We start from the raw sequence: 19,971 nt of genomic DNA on the forward strand, positions 1-19,971 counted from the left end.
GGATCAAAGGGTATGGGGAGAAAGACGGAGCAGGCTATTGAGTTGGATGATCAGCCATGATCATAATGAATGGTGGAGCAGGCTCGAAGGGCCGAACAGCCTACTCCTGCTCCTAGTTTCTATGTTTCTTTGTGTATAGGGATTTAAGAAGGGGTAGAGTTTAGATTATGGAGTTAAAACATAGCAGTTCATATCTCTTAATATCTGCCAGAAAGACTGCTGTCACTGTCAAGAAGCATGCAGGAGTCTGGCAGCAACTTGGCACAGGCTTTTGCGCAAAAACTGGAGCTAATCTTTGACAGTGGAAGTGCTGACCAACGTCATGAGAACGCTTGCAAACCTGACTATGATCCAGTGGCGACTGATAGCTGTCCCTCGGCTTCCTATCAGCATAAGCAGAGGCCACATAAAATTTGATTGCTGTAAGTGAAAGTTCAGACTTTTTAATATTCCTTCATGGGATATTGGTCTCATTGGCAAGACCACTATTTATTGTCCATCCCAAATTGCCCTTGGTATGAACTGTGTGATGTTGGGACACCCACAGTCCTGCAATGAAGGGAGTTTTAGAATTTAGACCCAACAAGGATGAAGGAACAGTGATACATTTCCAAGAAAGGATAGTGTGTGAAGTCAGATGGTGGTGTTCCCGTGCATTTGCTGCCCATGTTCTTCTTGGTAGTAAAAGTTGTGGGTTTAGAAGGTGCTGTCAAAGGAACCTTAGCAAATGTTACACACTGTTGACACAGTGCGCTGGTAGTGGAGGGAGTAAATGTTTAAGGCAATCGATGGCATACCAGTCTGTCTTGGAGGCTGTTGAAATTCTTGAATGTTATTGGAGCTGCATTTATCTAGGCAGATAGAGAGTATTCCCCAATACCCTTGATTTGTCCCTTGAGGATGGTGGACAGGCTTTTCCAAAAGGCTTTCAAAAAAGGTGCCACATTAAGGTTGTGGCAAAGGATAAGAGCTCATGGTGCTGTGGGTGATATATTAGAATGGACAAAGGATTGGCTAACAGGAAACAGAGTCAGGATAAATGAGTCATTTTCAAGTTGATAAGCTGGAATGAGGTGCCACAGAGAACAGTGCTGGGACCTCCATTATTTACAATTTATGTTATTGACTTGGATAAAGGAACAGAATGAATTATAGACAAATTTGCTGACGCTGCAAAGATAAGTGGTAAAGCAAGTTGTGAGGACACAAAGAGTCTGCAAATGAATATTTTTAGGCTAAATTGGTGGAAACAAAATGGCTGATGAAGTCTAATGTAGGGAATCCAGGTTATCCACTGTGATAGGAAGAATAGAAAAGCAAAATATTATTTAAATGGAGAGAGTCTGCGGAATGCTGCAGTACAGATGGATCTGGATGTCTTCGCATGTGAATCACATAAAGTTAGTACTCCTAAATTCCCTAGCTCTAATTTTAAGATTATGCCACCATTAGGAATCAGAAAGCACAGAAGGAGGGCATTGTGTCCATTGTGTTTTTGCCAGCACATTGAAGGAGTTCTCCTTTGCTGTTTTCTAATACTTCCTTTGTTTTGGATTCTCCCATCAGAGGCAATAGTTTCTTTCGACTGACGCCTTATCTGTGTTTCTTGTATCCTTGCACCTGCCCACTCACTTAATTTAACTGCATGCTTTTGGAACTTTCTAATTCTGTCTACATAATTTACTGTGCTTCCTAACATAGTGTCATCTGCAAACTTAAATGCATAACTCTATATTCCTTCATCCAAATCATTAATATACGAAAAAGCTGAAGCCCCATTACTGATTCCAGAGGAATATAATTTGTCACATCTGCCGATAAGGGAGCATTTCCTTTATCCTTAGTCTCGACCTCTTATCTCCCAATCAATTATTATTCCATAGCACAAGGTTAGCTGCAATTCCGATGCTTTTCCTTACGCTAATAATCTCTTGTATAGAACTTCAACAAATTCTGACAGATACTTCACCCAAGCCCGACTGCTGCTCCTTCCTCCTGTCTCCACTGACCCAGAGTCTAGAACACAACTTTACTCACTTATCTGCCTCCCACTCCCTTTTGGTCCTGGCCTCGAACCCCACAAAATGCTGGAATTATCCCCACAGTCACCTTCTGCATCTAACTACTTCTGCTCCTTTTTGCACCCAGGTTTTTGATCTTGCCAGTTTTCAGGTAGAAGGCTGCATCATTTTATTTAAATGAGGTCCTACCATTGAGATTGGCAGGGCCTCCACATCTTCAGGTTCTTCAAGTGGTTAAGGCCGCTCCCACACCACCCTTGTAAATATTGGAGTGCCTGTTCTTCTGTCTTCTGAATCTGAGATGTCTTGACCGATATGATATATTCCACTAAGCTTAAGTACTGTAAAGGAAAAACTTTCTGTTTCACCACTGGCCATTATCGGCCCGGGTCTTGCATTCCCCAGGCGGTCGTACCGTGGAGGTACCCTGGAAGATGCATTGGACTATGCGGGAATTGTCTGGGAAGTTTCAACTTCTGTTGGGCAATTATCCTGTGCCTGGAACCCTGTGAAACTCTGATTTAATGTGGAGACTTCTGATAGTTAAGACTCTCTTGTCCTAAAAGTTAGAAGGATTAAAATGAGAGTAAGCTTGCGGGTAACATAAAGCTGACTGTAAAAGTTTCTATAGCTATGTGAAGACAAAAAGATTGGTGAGGACAAATGTAGATCCCTTACAGTCAGAAACAGAGGAATTTATAATGGGGAACAAAGAAATGGCTGACCAACTAAATACATACTTTGGTTCTGCCTTCACAAAGGAGGACACAAATAACATACCAGAAATGTTGGGGAACACAGGGAGGAACTGAAAGAAATCAGTATTAGTAGGGAAATGGTGTTGGGGAAATTGATGGGATTGAAGGCCGATAAATCCCCAGGGCCTGATAATCTACATCCCAGAGTACTTAAGGAAGTAGCCCTAGAAATAGTGGATGCATTGGCGATCATCTTCCGAGATTCTATAGACTCTGGAACAGTTCCTACAGATTGGAGGGTAGCTAATGTAACCCCACTATTTAAAAAGGGAGGCAGAGAGAAAACAGGGAATTATAGACCAGTCAGCCTGATGTTGGTAGTGGGGAAAATTCTAGAGTCCAATCAAAAAGATTTAATAGCTGAGCACTTGGAAAACAGTGGCAGAATCAGAAAGAGTCAGCATGGATTTATGAAAGGGAAATCATGCTTGACAAATCTACTCGAACTTTTCGAGAATGTAACTAGTAGAGTTGATGAGGGGGAGCCAGTGAATGTGGTTTATTTGGACTTTCAGAAGGCTTTCGACATAGTTCCATATAAGAGATTGGCGTGTAAAATTAAAGCGCATGGGATCGGGGGTAGTGTATTGAGATGGATAGAAAACTGGTTGGCAGACGGGAAACAAAGAGTAGAAATAAACAGGTCTTTTTCCGAATGGCAGGCAATGACTAGTGGGGTACCGCAGGGATTGGTGCTGGGATCCCAGCTATTCACAATATATATTAATGATTTAGATGAGGGAACTAAATGTAATATCTCCAAATTTGCAGATGACACAAACCTGGGTGGGAGGGTGAGTTGTGAGGAGGATGCAGAGATCCTTCAGTGTGATTTGGACAAGCTGAGTGAGTGAGCAAATGCATGGCAGATGCAATATAACATGGATAAATGTGAGGTTATCCACTTTGAGGCATAAACAGGAAGGCAGATTATTATCTGAATGGCTATAAATTGAGAGAGAGGAATGTGCCAACGAGGTCTAGGTGTCCTCGTACACCAGTCACTGAAGGTAAGCATGCAGGTGCAGTCGGTGGTAAAGAAGGCAAATGGTATGTTGGCCTTCATAGCCAGAGGATTCAAGTACAAGAGCACAGATGTTTTGCTGCAATTGTATAGGGCCCTTGGTGAGACCGCACCTGGAATATTGTGTGTAGATTTGGTCTCCTTATCTGAGGAAAGATGTTCTTACTATAGAGGGAGTGCAGCGAAGGTTTACCCAACTGATTCCTGAGATGGCGGGACTGACATATGAGGAGAGATTGAGTCAGTTAGGATTATATTCGCTGGAGTTCAGAAGAATGAGGGGGGATCTCATAGAAACCTATAAAATTCTCACAGGACTAGACAGGGTAGATGCAGGAAGGATGTTCCCGATGTTGGGGGAGTCCAGAACCAGGGGTCACAGTCTGAGGATATGGGGTAGACCATTTAGGACTCAGATGAGGAGAAATTTCTTCACCCAGAGGGTGGTGAGCCTGTGGAATTCACTACCACAGAAATAGTAGAGGCCAAAACATTGTATGTTTTCAAGAAGGAGTTAGATATAGCTCTTGGGACGAAAGGGATCAAAGGATATGGGGAGAAAGTGGGAGCAGGTTATGGAGTTGGATGATCTGCCATGATCATAATAAATGGCAGAGCAGGCTCGAAGGGCTGAATGGCCTACTCCTGCTCCTATTTTCTATGTTTCTATGTAAAACCACAATTCACACCTGGGTAACTATAGCACTGACCACCCCCCGCTCTGACCCTCTACTGGGTCCCTTGTCTACACCCGATACCTCAACTACCTTCCAGCCTCACAGCTGCCCCTCCCTGACCACTGGAATCCCCACCCCTTCTCTCCTGTCAAAGTCGCTTAGACCTTTAAACTTACTGGTTTAAGGTAGCTAGTGAAATCAAAAGGCAGCATGGTTTGGCTTTCCCCAATGCCGCTGTACTGCACTCAAGAGACTCCAGGAGCACAAAGCACATTTCTCAGCAGCCCTGTGTCAGAGGTCTGATCGTCAAACGTGCAGCTCCAGTGTAGGTGAAGTGCAAAGGAGCAGAGTGGCAATCTGACAGGTGATTTCCACTCCACGGAAGAGGCAGCTCAATATATTTACCTAGATATTGGGCAGATAAAAGCTACCTCTGCCTTATATAGCACACTAAGGTTAATTACTGAAGTGGCCTCTGAGGCTGAACCCAAGAAAAATATCTTCTGAAAAAAGAAATAAAAATATAGCAATCTTGCAGTGGAAAAGATTTATAGTGGTGAATATTTTTAATGTAAAAAGTTATTAGTAACCCTCAAGTTTGTGCTAAAGTAGTACATACCTGTGTCAATTGTGTAAATCACTGTGTAATTGTGTGACAAATATTGCACCTAATTTTAATCTAGGTACAAATACTACTCTGCTCGAAGAAGATGATGACATTGATGAAGTTCAGGGATTTCATTTTAGGAAATTGAAGTAAGTTATTTTTATTTTGGTCCTGCCTGTGTCATCTCTTTATCCAACTAATAGTCACAAATGTATATTGATCATAGAATCATACAGCAAATAAAGTTATTTGGCTCATCATGTTTGGCTCCATGTAGCTGGTGGCATTCCGGTAAATCTCTGCACGCACCTTCCTAAAGCGTGGTACCCAGAATTGAGCACAATATTGTAGCTGAGACCTAAACAATCATTTGTAAAGATAACTTCCTTGCTTTTGTACTTGATATCTCTATTCACAATGTCAAGGATTCAGTATCTTATTTAATACATTCTTATCAACATGTTCTGCCACCTTCAAAGATTTGTTTCTATGAATTTCCAGGTCTACGTTCCTGTGCCCCTGCTTTAAAATTGTTCTGTTTGGTTTAGATCAACCCTCCTTATTCTTTCTTCCAGAATGCTACACTTCATAATTCTCTGCATTATTTTTCTAGCATGTATTTGTCCATTTCACCAGTCTCTCAATGTCCTCCTGAAGTGTACTATTATCATTTTCACTGTTTGCTAAAAGTCTACAAAAAGAAAATACTTCAGAGCTGGGAATCTGAAATAAAAACAGTAAATAGTAGAAACACTCAAGCAGGTGTGCCAACATCTGTCAAGAAAGAAACTGATTTAAAGTTTCATGTTGATGAACAGTTCTGCCTTTTGTGTCATCTTTGAAATTTTGACTCTGTGCCCAAGTCCAGGTCATCATATATTGGAGAGCTCTGGACACTTACTGTATACTTACCTTCAGTCTGAAACACTAATCTTCACTATTACTTTCAGCCTTGTGTCTCTTATGTTATGAGCAATGCAGTTGGTAAAGTGGAGTTATTTAAGAATCCCAGAAGGAAACTTTCATAACCTATTACTTTAAGTGTTATGTTTAAGATGCGACTCTAAATTCAGGAATCAGGCCACCAGTTCTCAAGGTTTTACACTAAACTAAATGAAACATTTTATTAATTTACACAGGTTAAAATATATACACATGGCTACAAATTGCTACTATTATAACTTTTAACAAATTCCCAAACTAATCTCCATTAAGGCAACAGCAACCCATAGATGTAACCAAACCCCAGGCAAAGCATTTTCACCTTACAAATTCAAAATGAAGTTCTTTTCACTTTAGTTCTTGCGGAGCCAGTTGGAGGCTTACAGCTGCCTTTTGATCTCACGTTGCCTCTGCTCTACAAACCCAAAAACTGCTAAACCTCTCTAACAATAAAACCCCTTTCATTGTACCAATTTTATTAATAATATGAACATATTGCTTGGTAGTTGCTAGATAGGTGTCTGTTTTCATCCTACTTCTTGAATGCTGTATTCAAAAAGGCAAATGCTCGCTATGTCTCTTACATCTCAAAACTAGTAAACACCAAAGCACCCAGACTAGCTGGCTTTAATCCAATTCAGACACACCCACAGTCTAAACCTCTATTTTAAAAGAAAAATCTTTTCCAATAATATTATATACATTAATAGCTTCATGACACTTAGCCAATTTTGTAACCACACTGCCACTGTTGCTTTAATCTCATGGGCAACAATTTAGCTAACATATCTATAACATTAAATGCACTACCTTCATCAACATTATTATTTCATTGAAAAACTTGATGAAGTTCGTCAGTCATGATCTCTCATCAACAAATCCATGTTGACTGTCATTTATTAACCTGTGTTTTTCCAAGTGACTTTTAATTTTGTCCCAGATTATGGTCTCAGGTTTCCTCACCATTAATGTTACTGGAGTTTTCACTCTTCCCACTTTTTTGAACAGGGGTGTAACTGTTATTCAGTCTCGAGATTGATGTGAAATGTTTGTTGAAGGCTGAGAAATATAGAAAGCAGGATCGCAAGTCTCATAACTAGGGGGTCTCACTACTCTCTAAGATCCTCACACCGTACTTGATAACAACGACACAAAACAAATTATGAATACAATTTCCACTTTATGTGGAAAGCCTTTATTAACCCATTAAACAATAATATATACTCACAACGCCAGTTGCTTAGTAAGACCCGTGTACAAGAGCTCGTCCGCGGGTGGCTGGACTGCTGACTGAATTCCTTTTTTTGGAAAAATATATGTTATTCATAAAATATCTGAAAGAACATTACAAAACATTTCAAAATGGCCATCACAAAAGTGCCATCATATTCAAGTTTTCCACATTGATCATGAGGTGCTTCAATACAATCAATGAATATTACAGACATTTTAACATGGTCATTACATACAGCCAGACAGTGCAATGGTATTTAAGTTATCTACATAGATCATGTTGCACTCTGAGATGCTTCAGTACAATTGTGATGCATGTAGTATTCATTGCATACATACAGCCCAAGGGGTCTAAACAATTCCCAGTCCCTCAGTGCACTATGGCTGAAAGGTCTTAGACAGCGACCTTTCCCCATTGTGCCTTTGCAGTGGCTGCCCCAACTTTAGTGCATCCCTCAACATTTAGTTCTGGACCTTGGAATGTGCCAGTCTGCAACTGATTGTACTGGAAGACCAACAAGTTTCGGGAAGAGCAAGGGCAGAATTTTCTGGATGGCAGGGGCCGGAGCAGGAGCGGGCGCAGACCCGATTGCCGCACGCGATCGGATCTGCGCTGCCATTTTAGGTGGGTCTGCCAATTAAGGCCCGCCCAGCATACTTCATGACTCCCATGCGTAGCGGGAATGGGTGGGCGGCGGTGGGTGCGCTCAGCCCACCGGGTCCAATGGCGACCCGGCGGCCTGTATAATGGAAGGCCTGGCAGTCTTGAAAAGGCTGCTCACAATGGCTGGGCGAAGGGCTCTGCAGAGGGGCAATGGAGGTTATGCAAGACCGTGGGGGCAGGCCAGGCTGGAGGGTGGGGCTGGGGGCCACTGTGCTCCTTGTTTTTCTGATGACTGCCCTGCTATGCCCCGCGAGGTGCTGGTTCCCCAGGACAGGACCAGGAGGCACCCCCCCCCCCCCCACCCCAACATAACGAAACGTGCCTGGGTGGAGGTGGCAGAGGAGGTGAGCTCCCATGGCGTGACGTGGCACACCTGGTCCCAGTGTCGCAAGCGCTTCAATGACTTGTTGCGCTCTGGAAGGGTGAGGATAATGTTGGCTTTGGTCACCTAACCCAGCAGGTCGGCTTTCCCCCCTGCTGCCCCACCTCACCCCAGCAAGTCTGAGTGTAGTGACTGCATTGAATCATTGACGGCACTTGTCCTTTGCTGGGTGGGCCAGCAGATATTGCCCATGCCGAGGTCACCCTGAGAGGGTGGTGAAGAGATGAGTTCTATGCCCACAGCATGTGGTACACTGAGACCCACATGACTGTTTTGGGGGGTACTTGGAGGAGCTGCACCTTGGTGCTGTGTTTGAACTGCAGGACATGTCCTAGTCAGGGTGATGACATGCTGGGAGAGGACCTTCAGGGTGGCGTGGCAACGAACCATCTGCTGCACACTGCGCTCCATGTGTTTGCGCCTCCTTGCTATGGAAGGATATACCGTATGGTGCCTAATGTGATGTAGGTAGCATGTGGCCAAGGGCGGGGGGTAGGGGGCCGAGGAGACAGGCCTAGCACCTTTGTGTGAGTGTTCGGCAGCAGCGGGGTGAGGAGGCACTGGAGCCCTGATCTGTCCCACTCTGGTTGGGGTGGGCCGTGCGCAAAGAGAGTCCATGTACAATTTGCACAAATCAATGCCCTTCTCTCATTTTCAGGAGAAGAATGCTCATAACGCGGCAGAGCCTGTGAGGGCTGGCGGTGGGCAGGCACAGATCACCATTCTTAGCCGCTTCAAGCAGGAGGCTCAGGATTTGGGGAGGCGCCATGCACCCAGGTCCACTGCTGTCAGTGAGGCTGCAATGCCACAGCCAGGTATTTATGCCCAACAGTGAGGTCAGCATTGTTCTCCCAACAGCCATAGCACTGCTGAACGTTAATTGATTTAATTTTGCAACATGGCTTGACCATTGTTTATGGAAGGATGAGCGCATAATGATCCAGGGGACAGGGATACACTTTGTCACAGCTGACCTGATCTAATGTCCGCATTCTTCCTTTCAGCATCAGTGGAGCACGGCCGGGAGGAGGAGCAGTGGAGGCTCCCTCTCACACCTGAGGGCCCAGAAGTCTCACCAGCGTCACACCATCTCTGTCAGGCAGGGACCAGCGCAGATACTCGCACCTTGGTGGGAATTAGAACATCGGCTAGTGTCCTGGGGCACAGTGTTGAGGGCACTTCACAGTCGCTGGAGGAGTTGGCAGAGACAGAGAGTGCCCATGGCACCAGCAGCCAGAGGGCTGCAGGGGATCAGGCACATGCTCAGTCGGTGCCTGAAGATGTGCCTCTGGAGTCGTCTGCATTGCAGCAGGGGCAGGAAATGTGGCCGGGTGTGCGGAAGCATCTGAGGGAGACACATGAGGCTATGCTTGGCTTGGTCTCCGTGGTAGAGCAGTCTACGTGGATGATCACCGAAGCAATGAGCCACATGTCCGAGCGTCATGTGCCCTCCATAGAGAGAGTGGCGACTCTCGTGGAGAGGCTCCTTCAGAAGACCCATCAGAGCTTCCTTGGGATGCGCTCTGACCAGCAAGCCCTTGCATCAGCATTGACCTCAGCTGGTCAGTGCCAGTGTGGGAGATGGTGTAGGCACTAAGTTTCCCAGCTTGGTGCCTATCCATCCACGGTGAGCTTGGAGGTCCGAAGTGACTTGACATTGGTGCAGCAGCTGCCTGTTGTCTCTGTGGGCACCTCTCTATTATACCATCTCCCAGTGACCGTTGCATCTGGTAATGCTGCGACAACTGGGGAGATGCCAGCTGTGGAACTGGCAGATCCCTCCCAGGCGGGGCCAGCACAGGCTCCATTGGTCAGATGGACGACCATCGAGGTCAACAGGACAGCAGAGTCAGCAGTCTGTCTCAGATGCCACTCCCAGCGATAGGGCAGCACCAAGACGCCGGAAACGTAAACATAAGACACCTTAGGCACACCACGGGTTTATCGCTGATGTTTTTGTGTTAGCCTGAGATGAGGTATTTTGATTTGCTTTGAATTGGAACACCATTGTCATTTTGTTTCATTAAGTTTATTTGCCTGTGATATTAAATTCAGACATGTGACCATGGCTGAGGGTGCCTCTTTTCTTCTGCATGTGTATGGTTTCCAAAAATGTTAGGAGTGCTTTGTGGGACATTCAGCTTTATTAACAAGGCCCTTAGTCACTGTTCCTAACCTGCAAGATTTGGTACTTAGGTGTCAAGTATGGAGCCTACAGCCCAGGCTGGTCCTGGTGGTCCATCTGTGGTGGGCTAGCTGAAGGGTCATTGGATTAAAGCCTCCCAGGTGTCCCTGCCTCCCTGGAGTATGCCCGGGTCAGCGTCTACCCCCTCAGCATTTCCCTGTGCCTGCTCATCCTCGGACTCACTGCTGGACTCATCATGTGCAGTCGCAGCTACTGCGTCTACATCCTCATCATCCACAGCGTCCCCCCTTTCCAGAGCAAGATTGTGCAGAGCGCAGCATGCTACCACTATCACCGAGACACGATCTGGGGGGTACTGGAGTGCACCCCCCCAAGTGGTCCAGGCATCGGGAGCGCATCTTGAAAAGACTGATGGCTCTCTCCACCACAGCCCTTGATGGCTCCTATTGTACCGCTGCTCAGCTTCTGTTCTTGGATGGCAGAGAGGCGTCATGAGCCACCTTCTGAGGAGATAGCCCTTGTCACCCAGCAGCCATCCATCCAGCTGGGCTGGAGCACTGAAGAGCCCCAGCACCTGGGAGTGCCTGAGGATGTAGGCGTTGTGGCAGCTGTCTGGGCACCTTGCACAGACTTGTAGAATTAGCGTCTTGTGATCACACACTATCTGTATGTTCATGGAGTGGAAGCCCTTCCTGTTGATGAAGGCACCGGGCTCACCTGCTGGAGCCTTGATGGCCACATGTGTGCAGCTTATTGCATCCTGGATGCAGGGGAAGCCAGCTATGGCTGCGAAGCCCCTGGCTCGCTGTGTCTGGCTTGCCTGGTCCCAGCGGTAGTGGGTGAAGGTCAATGCACGCCTAAACAGAGCATCTGTGACCTGCTTGACACAAGTGTGGACAGCTGATTGGGAGACACCACAAAGATCACCCACCGAGCCCTGGAAGGAGCCAGAGGCATAGACGATGAGGGCAGCTGTGATGTTCAGAGCCACTGGCATGGGGTGTCCACCCACACAGTTAGGCCCAATCATCTGACAGATGTAGTTGACTGTCTCCCTTGAGAGAGCTTTCTTCTGCACTGTACCTCAGTCATATTGAGGTAGCTGCTTCACCCCCTGTATACCTGACAGCAGGATAGTGGTGTCTTCTGCGGCCCCTTCCGCCTTGGACTACATCTTGGCCCTGCGCCCCTTGTGCCTGCACCTGTCCTCCCAAAGGTGGCTCCCCTGGAGGCTGATTGTGCACTCCTGACCTCTCCCTCTTCTGGCCCTCCCTCCTCAGGGGAGGTGCCTCCAGTAGAGAGTTCAGCTCCCATTCCCAGGCTATGGGAAGGCTTCCAGAAACCTGCAAGCCCAAAAAAGATTCCTCACTGTAGAGTGCTGACCTGAGGGTTAACAATTCAGACAAAGCAGCTGGTATGCGTTTTGAAGTATTGCAGATCACACAGGCAAGTATTAAAAACTTTGAAAAATCAATACTTGAGAGAGCACACTCACGACCCCAGTGAGCCCTCTTATCCCGCCTGTGGATGAGGTTTATACAAATGTGTCCTGCCTGTGCGGCGAGCTGAAGGTTGCATGGGCGCCGAAAAATCGGTGTCGATTGGTGAGTCATGGGCCTTAAGTGGTCCATTAATTAATGGCGGATGCGCAGCAGATATCATCACGCTCCCACCCAACAAAATATCGCGGTGGTGCGCGGTGACGTTGGGTTGCTCGCCCGACGTCTCAATGGGAAAATTCTGCCCCAAAGAGCATCTTTCACCGAGCTGATGATCCTCCAGCTGCAGCTGATGTTTGCCTCGGTGTGTGTCCCTGTAGAGCACAGAGTCCTGTGTCACAGAACTGCTCGGGATGAACCTTGACAAAAACCGCTGCATATCTCTCCAGACCTTCTTTGCAAAGGCACATTCCACAAGAGGTGAACAATGGTCTCTTCCCTACCACAGTCATCTGGAGAGCGACGTGTGGAGTGGGTGAGACTCCTGGCGTGTAGGAAGGATCTGACGGAGGGCCTTTCTCACCACCTACGTCTTGGTTCTTGTTGGAAAGTTCTGGCGATGAGGCTTTCTGCCAAATGACTTTGACAGTCTGTTTGGGGAACCATCCGACAGAACCCACCATCTACTTTTCCTGTAGGCCTCTAGGATGACACATGCCAACCACTGCCTGATGGATTTGTGGTCAAAGGTGTTTCTCTGCATAAATTTTCCCATGAGGGGCAGGTGGTCCAACTATTTGGAGCGTTCCACAGCAGCACGGCCAGACCCATCCTTTGCAACACCAGGGACAGGTAGAACCTCAGGGCGTAGTGACACTTAGTGTTTGCGTACCGAGGGTCTACACACAGCTTGATGCAGCCACACACAAAGGCGGCCATCTGTGTGAGGGCGATGTTGGGTAGTTTTTTTTCCCCCTTTATCGAGAGGCTTGTGCATTGTGTCCCTGCAAACACGGTCCATTTTCAACCTCCAGATAAAGCGAAAGATGGCTTAGGTGATCGCCTCCATGCAGGAGTGATCCTACGCACAACTTCCAGTAACTGACCAAATCACACTTCCTGGTTGCACCACCCCAATGTCCTTGGGAGCTGTGGCTTTATACCCCTTTCTGATCGTTGTCTCTTGGCATATAAGGTAATGTCTTAAATCGAGTAATCTGATTGGATTATCAATCCCAACCTGGCCATGCATAAACAACCTGCAAGCGGTCATTTCCTGCTCTCTGCTGGGGGCGGGGGGGGGGTGTCTCCAGGTACCTTTCGGCAATGGGTGTGATTTCAGTATTGTGGTAAGGCAGGAAGAAAGCCATTCACACATTCCCGGGAAACCATTGTCTAGGTCAGTTTCTCTAATCAGGGTGTCTGTTGGTTAGTCACAGCCCCATGGCATGTCCTGGCTCGCCTGTGTCAGTGTGTGTGTATATGCTTGGCCAGCCTTTATTTTTTATGTAAGTTCCAAAGAAGCCTCAGAGTTGATGTCTTTGGTGAAAAATCTTCCCCCTTCGTCCAATGTCATCCTCACTCCATGTTCCTATCACTCATTTCTGAGCTCAGGACATTGATCCACCTCACAGCTGATTACTTTTTGACACAAGTATAAAGATAATACATCTTAAAAAGAAAGAAAGAGAGGCCTTACAGCATCAGAGAAACACTCAAAATATATAAATGCCTTACAGCATCCACCCTTAAGTGTATAATTTCGCCTACGAATATTACTACACTTGCAAATCTAATCTATTCACCTCATTTCATCCCATCAGTAATGTTTTCAACCACTGCTCTGCTCTGCATCAATGACATTGATCATAGAACAATAAATGACAGTACTACAACCGGAATGTGAAATATGATTCGTATCCAGCGATGTAGTTTTTGACGCTAAGACCAAGGCCCCACCAGTAGCCATTATCACAATTGTACAGGGCCTTGGTGAGACCATACCTGGAATATGGTGTGCAGTTTTGGTCTCCTTATCTGAGGAAGGATGTACTTGCTATAGAGGGTGTGAAGTGAAGGTTTACCTGAATGATTCCTGGGATGGCAGGACTGACATATGAGGAGAGATTGAGTCGATTAGGATTATATTCGCTGGAGTTCAGAAGAATGGGAGGGGATCTCATAGAAACCTATAAAATTCTAACAGGACTGGTATTTCTACCTTAATTTCCTGTTCTTTTGTTGAAGGGTATAAAAATGTTTGTTGGAGTGTGAATCCTCTATCGGATCTATAAGATGTTCAGGCAACATAGAAAAATAGAAACTAGGAGCCAGGAGTAGGCCATTCAGCCCTTCAAGCCTGCTCTGCCATTCATTATGATCATGGCTGATCATCCAGCTCCATAGCCTGCTCCTGCTTTCTCCCCATATCCTTTGATCCCTTTCGCTCCAAGAGCTATATCTAACTCCTTCTTGAAAACATACAATGTTTTGGTCTCAACTACTTTCTGTGGTAATGAATTCCGCAGGCTCACCACTCTCTGGGTGGAGAAATTTCCCCTCATCTCAGTCCTAAATGGTCTACTCCGTATCCTCAGACTATGACCCCTGGTTCTGGACTCCCACACCATTGGGAACACCCTTCCTACATCTACCCTGTCTAGTCCTGCACTCATCTCCAAGTTCCCCTCAAAGTCCAGGATCCAGGTGCACACCTTTTAAAGGCAGTTGTAAATCATGCCTTTCTGAAATGAGGCCGACCTGGGGTTTAAATTTGATGTGGGGCGTGATTGTGGCATGTGGCCACAGTAATGACCCGCAAACATATTCAAATTAAGTTCCCAATGTCCAACGGTGAGAAACACGGCCCGCCATTGACAAGGGGACGAGACAATCATTTCCCGGATTTACATCACTGCGAAACATGCCTAGGGCCTTCTCGTGAGATTCTCCCAACTTGCCATCGAATACGCCTGTCCATTTGATTTGCTGCTCGGGGGTAAGTCATACCCAAAACGGGCAGCAGCTCATGTAGCTGTCCTTTCAAGTTATTCCTTACACTAATATTCAGCTGTGCATGAGCATAAATATTTAAAAATACCCGTGCACCCAGTCTAACAGGTCAAGCTGGGGTAAAACACAAAGTCCTGTCCAGATTAGGACCGATCAGGTCGTTGTACTGGTATTCCCATTGTATGACTGTAACGCAATATTCCCCCTTCTTTTATATGCCACGTGCAGGGAACTCTGCTCCCTGGGTCACCATGATCGTGCAGTTTGGCCCTTGCTGATCCCAAGTGAACTCCCAGATTGATACTACATTTTCAGTTACATCATATGGCAAACGAAAGTAATCCTTCTCCGAGTGCACCCAGACAAATCCTGGGCTACCCAAGTAATCCTGTCCACTTATGCCGCGTATCTAGGGTGTTGGTCATAGTGAGACACATGGCCCTGACTTGCTACCCCCGTGTTTTTGACTCTAAAAAGAGGATTAGGTGTCTCCCCTTCCTTTAGGACAGGATAATACAGAATCAACCCTAGCATGCCTGTGTTACTGTTCCCCAGATGGCATTCATGTTTCACCGGGTACACCTGCATGAGTCCTCTGATTTTACAGGTAAGTTGATAAGTGGGCATAGCCCTGAGATGTTTATCAGTGACCCAGGAAGACAGCTTCCCTTCCACAATCTTTTGGAGGTTTTCGCCAACCAAGGACCATACATTGTGGAAGCATCATTTTCCGTAGCTTCCACAGAGGCATTTTTATCCTTTTAGAATTTCAGTCATGCGGTGGGTATGCCTTTCCAATTCTCCCACCACATCTTGCAAATGAACAGTTATAATTTGATAAAAGCAAAAAACTGCAGATGCTGGAAATCCAAAACAAAAATAAAAATACCTGGAAAAACTCAGCAGGTCTGACAGCATCTGCGGAGAGGAATACAGTTAACGGTTCAAATCCTTATGACTCTTCAAAAGAACTAAGGACAAATAGAAAAGAGGTGAAATATAAGCTGGTTTAAGGGGGGGTGGGACAAGTAGAGCTGGATAGAGGGCCAGTGATAGGTGGAGATAGCCAAAAGATGTCACAGACAAACGGACAAAGAGGTGTTGAAGGTGGTGATATTATCTAAGGAATTTGCTAATAGGTGACATTAAGGGTGGAAAGCAGGACGAGCAAGGTATAGATAGCCCTAGTGGAGGTGGGGTGGGGGGAAGGGATCGAAATAGGCTAAAAGGTAGAGATAAAACAATGGATGGAAATACATTTAAAAATAATGGAAATAGGTGGGAAAAGAAAAATCTATATAAATTATTGGGAAAAAGGGGGATCGGAAAGGGAGTGGGGATGGAGGAGAGAGTTCATGATCTAAAATTGTTGAACTCAATATTCAGCCTGGAAGGCTGTAAAGTGCCTAGTTGGAAGATTAGGTGCTGTTCCTCCAGTTTGCGTTGAGCTTCACTGGAACAATGCAACAGATCAAGGACGGATATGTGGGCATGAGAGCAGGATGGAGTGTTGAAATGGCAAGTGACAGGGAGGTCTGGGTAATGCTTGTGGACTGACCGAAGGTGTTCTGCAAAGCAGTCACCCAGTCTGCATTTGGTCTCTCCAATGTAGAGGAAACCGCATTGGGAGCAGCGAATGCAGTAGACTAAATTGAGGGAAGTGCAAGTGAAATGCTGCTTCACTTGAAAGGAGTGTTTAGGCCCTTAGAAGGTGAGGAGAGGGGAAGTAAAGGGGCAGGTGTTGCACCTTCTACGGTCATAATTTGATCTTCCTCTAATTGATCCTGTTCAACATCATTCATCTCATTCAATATCTTCCTTAACCTATCTCGAACAGTTATTACCTATTCATCTAAAGTGGCTGAATCTAAACTATTTACAAATGATGTCCCAGTGTTAAATATGGTTGCCGTGTCATTAGTCAAACTAAGTCGTACCTGCCTGTGCAAGTGAGATTTTGTTTGATTCCCTGAATCCTCGTACAGACTAGCACGTTCATCCTCATCAATCGCAGTGCCAGTATGTTCCCAACTTGATACAGCATTCAATTCTGCAATTCTTGTGTTTGATGTTTACACCATGGGGGTAGTCCCATGTCCGCTAAATTAATCATTATTGGCACTACCTCGTGGTGCACATCATAATACTGTACCACTCGTGGGAATGACAACCAGATCATTCTTTAGTCCTGGTGTATGGCGAAGGCATCCTATAGTCTTTGTTTTAATCTTGATCTTATTAGCAAAAGGAGTGAGCTTCCTTATGGCCTTTAAAGTTACAATTGGAACATTTCCCCCTTTTCCTCATGCACAGACCTGAGGAGTCCATATATCATCCTTACTAGGGTGGTCCCATGCAATGCTACGTGGGTACACTTCTCCCATCCCAACAATGACAAAGACACCCCTTTCACAGCTGCCATTCCCATACCATTGTGTCTGAAGCTGGGACCTGCCCCAGGCCTCGCCTCCTGTACACATTTAGTCTCCCTCATCATGTTCCCTCCACCACCGAGGCCAACACCACCTGACCTACATTTGGGACTCTGACTGAGTAGGAGAAATGTGTGGCTGACACTTGCCTCTTGTCAGCCCAAGCATGGATATTGTCCAGGTCTTGCTTCATTTGGACATGGACTGCTTCAGCATCTGAGGAGTTGCGAATGGTGCTGAACATTGGGCATTCATCAGCAAACATCCCCACTTCTGACCTTATTATGGAAGGAAGGTCATTCATGAAGCAGCTGAAGATGGTTGGGCCTAGGACATTACCCTGAGGAACTCCTGCAGTGATGTCCTGCAGCTGAGATGACTGATCTCAAACAACTGGAACCATCGTCCTTTATGCTAGAAATGCCTCCAGCCAGCTGAGAGTTTTCCCCTGATTCCCATTGACTTCAGTTTTGCTCAGGCTCCTTGATCCCACACTCTGCCAAATGCGGCCTTGATGTCAAGGGTAGTCACGTTCGCCTCATCTCGGGAGTTCAGTTGTTTTGTCCTTGTTTGAACCAAGGCTGTAATGAGGTCAGGTGTTAAGTGGCCCTGGCGGAACCTAAACTGGGTGTCAATAAGCAGCTTATTGCTAAGCAAGTGCTGCTTGGTAGCACTGTTGATGAGTCCTTCCATCACTTTACTGATGATCGAGAGTAGACTGATGAGGTGGTAATTGGCCAGGTTGGATTTGTCCTGCTTTTTGTGGACAGGACATACCTGGGCAATTTTCCACATAGCCGGGTAGATGCCAGTGTTGTAGCTGTACTAGAACAGCTTGGCTGGAGGTGTGGCAAGTTCTGCAGCACAAGTCTTCAGTACTATTGCAGGAATATTGACAGGGCCCATAGCCTTTGCAGTATCCAGTGCCTTCAGCCATTTCTTGATATCACGAGTGAATCGAATTGGCTGAAGACTGGCATCTGTGATGCTGGGGACCTCCAGAGATGGATCATCTACTTGGCACTTCTGGCTGAAGATTGCACTGCTGTGCTGGGCTCCTCCATCTCTGAGAATGGGCATACTTGTGGAGCCTCCAGTTGTTTAATTGTTCGCCAACACTCACGACTGAATATGACAGGACTACAGGGCTTGGATCTGATCCGTTGGTTGTGGAACCACTTAACTCTGACTGTCACTTGCTGCTTCTGCTTTTTGGCACGCAAGTATTCCTGTGTTATAGCTTCACCAGGTTGACACTTCATTTTTAGGTATGCCTGGTGCTACTCATGGCATGCCCTCCTGCACTCTTCATTGAACCAGGGTTGATTCCTTGGTTTGATGGTAAATGTAGGGTGGGGGATATGCCAGGCCATGGGGTTACAGATTATGTTCGAATACAATTCTGCTGCTGCCGATGATCCACAGCGCCGCATGGATGCCCAGACTTGAGTTGCTAGATCTGGTCCAAATCTATACCATTTAGCACAGTGGTGGTGCCACACAGCACAATGGAGGGTATCCACAATGTGAAGGTGGGACTTCGTCTCCACAATGACTGTGTGGTGGTCACTCCTACCGTTACTGTCATGGACAGATGCATCTGCGACAGGTAGGTCGGTTCCCGCCCGTGGATGAGGTTCCATGAAAAATGCGAGGGCCGCCTGGGCTCTTCGCCTGCCCGACAACCTTAAGGTCGTCCAGGGCAGCTCAGGTAATTAGCTTAATTGATGGTTAACTGGCCTTAATAAGACTTAGACAATTCGGCAGGTGCGCACCCGTTGAACTGAAAACCTGAATGACGCGCGGTGACGTGTCGAGACACATGCCTGATGTCACCGCATGTCATTTTAAGCCTTGGAGAGCGGGCCCCAACCCTGCTCGCTGAGCTGAAGGATCTGCCCATAGAAACCTTGTGATGATGAGGATCAGAATAATTTGCTATATAGACCAAACAAGCTTTACAGTGACTGACCAAATCACACTCCCTGGTTGCAGCCCCAATGTCCTTGGGAGCTGTGGCTTTATACCCCTTTCTGAACCCTGTCTCTCAGCATACAAGGTAATGTCTTAAATAGAGTCATCTGATTAGATTATCAACCTCACCCTGGCCTTGCAAAGACAACCTGCAGGAGGGTGTCTCCAGATACCTGCCAGTAATGGATGTGATTTCTATGCCTTGGTCAAAAGCTATTCACACATACCTGAGAGACCATTGTCTAGGTCAGTTTCTGTAATCAGGGTTAACATTTCTAGTCCGTATGACTCTTTCATACAGAATTGAAACATTAACTCTGTTTCTTTCTCCACAGAAACTGCCAGACCTGCTGAGTTTTTCCTGCATTTTCTATTTTTATTTCAGATTTCGAGCATCCGCAGTATTTTGCTTGTACCTTGATGAGGGTGTCTGATGGTTAGCCACTGCCCCAGTGGCATGTCCTGACACATCTGTGTGCGTGTATAACCTTGTCCAGTCTTTATTTCTTCAAAAAAGTTCCAAATAGGCCTCAGAGTTGATGTCTTTGGTCAAAAATCTTCTCCCTTCATCCTGTGTCCTCCTCACTCCATGTCCCTACCACCCATTTCTGAGCTCAGGACATTGATCCACCACACAGTTGATTACATTTTGACACAAGT

General features: G+C 46.2%; 1 protein-coding gene across 4 annotated transcripts in view; it reads left to right on the forward strand.

The window, feature by feature from the left end:
- uggt2 (UDP-glucose glycoprotein glucosyltransferase 2) overlaps positions 1-19,971 on the forward strand; it is a 437,193-nt gene that overhangs the window by 75,553 nt on the left and 341,669 nt on the right. For all 4 annotated transcript variants that reach the window (XM_041199272.1, XM_041199273.1, XM_041199274.1 and 1 more), the window contains exon 8: positions 5,164-5,236. In XM_041199272.1, the coding sequence (XP_041055206.1) occupies positions 5,164-5,236 (73 nt within the window). The remainder of the gene's footprint in view (positions 1-5,163; positions 5,237-19,971) is intronic.

This window comes from Carcharodon carcharias, chromosome 11, assembly GCF_017639515.1.
Source record: "Carcharodon carcharias isolate sCarCar2 chromosome 11, sCarCar2.pri, whole genome shotgun sequence".
Lineage (NCBI taxonomy): Eukaryota > Metazoa > Chordata > Chondrichthyes > Lamniformes > Lamnidae > Carcharodon > Carcharodon carcharias.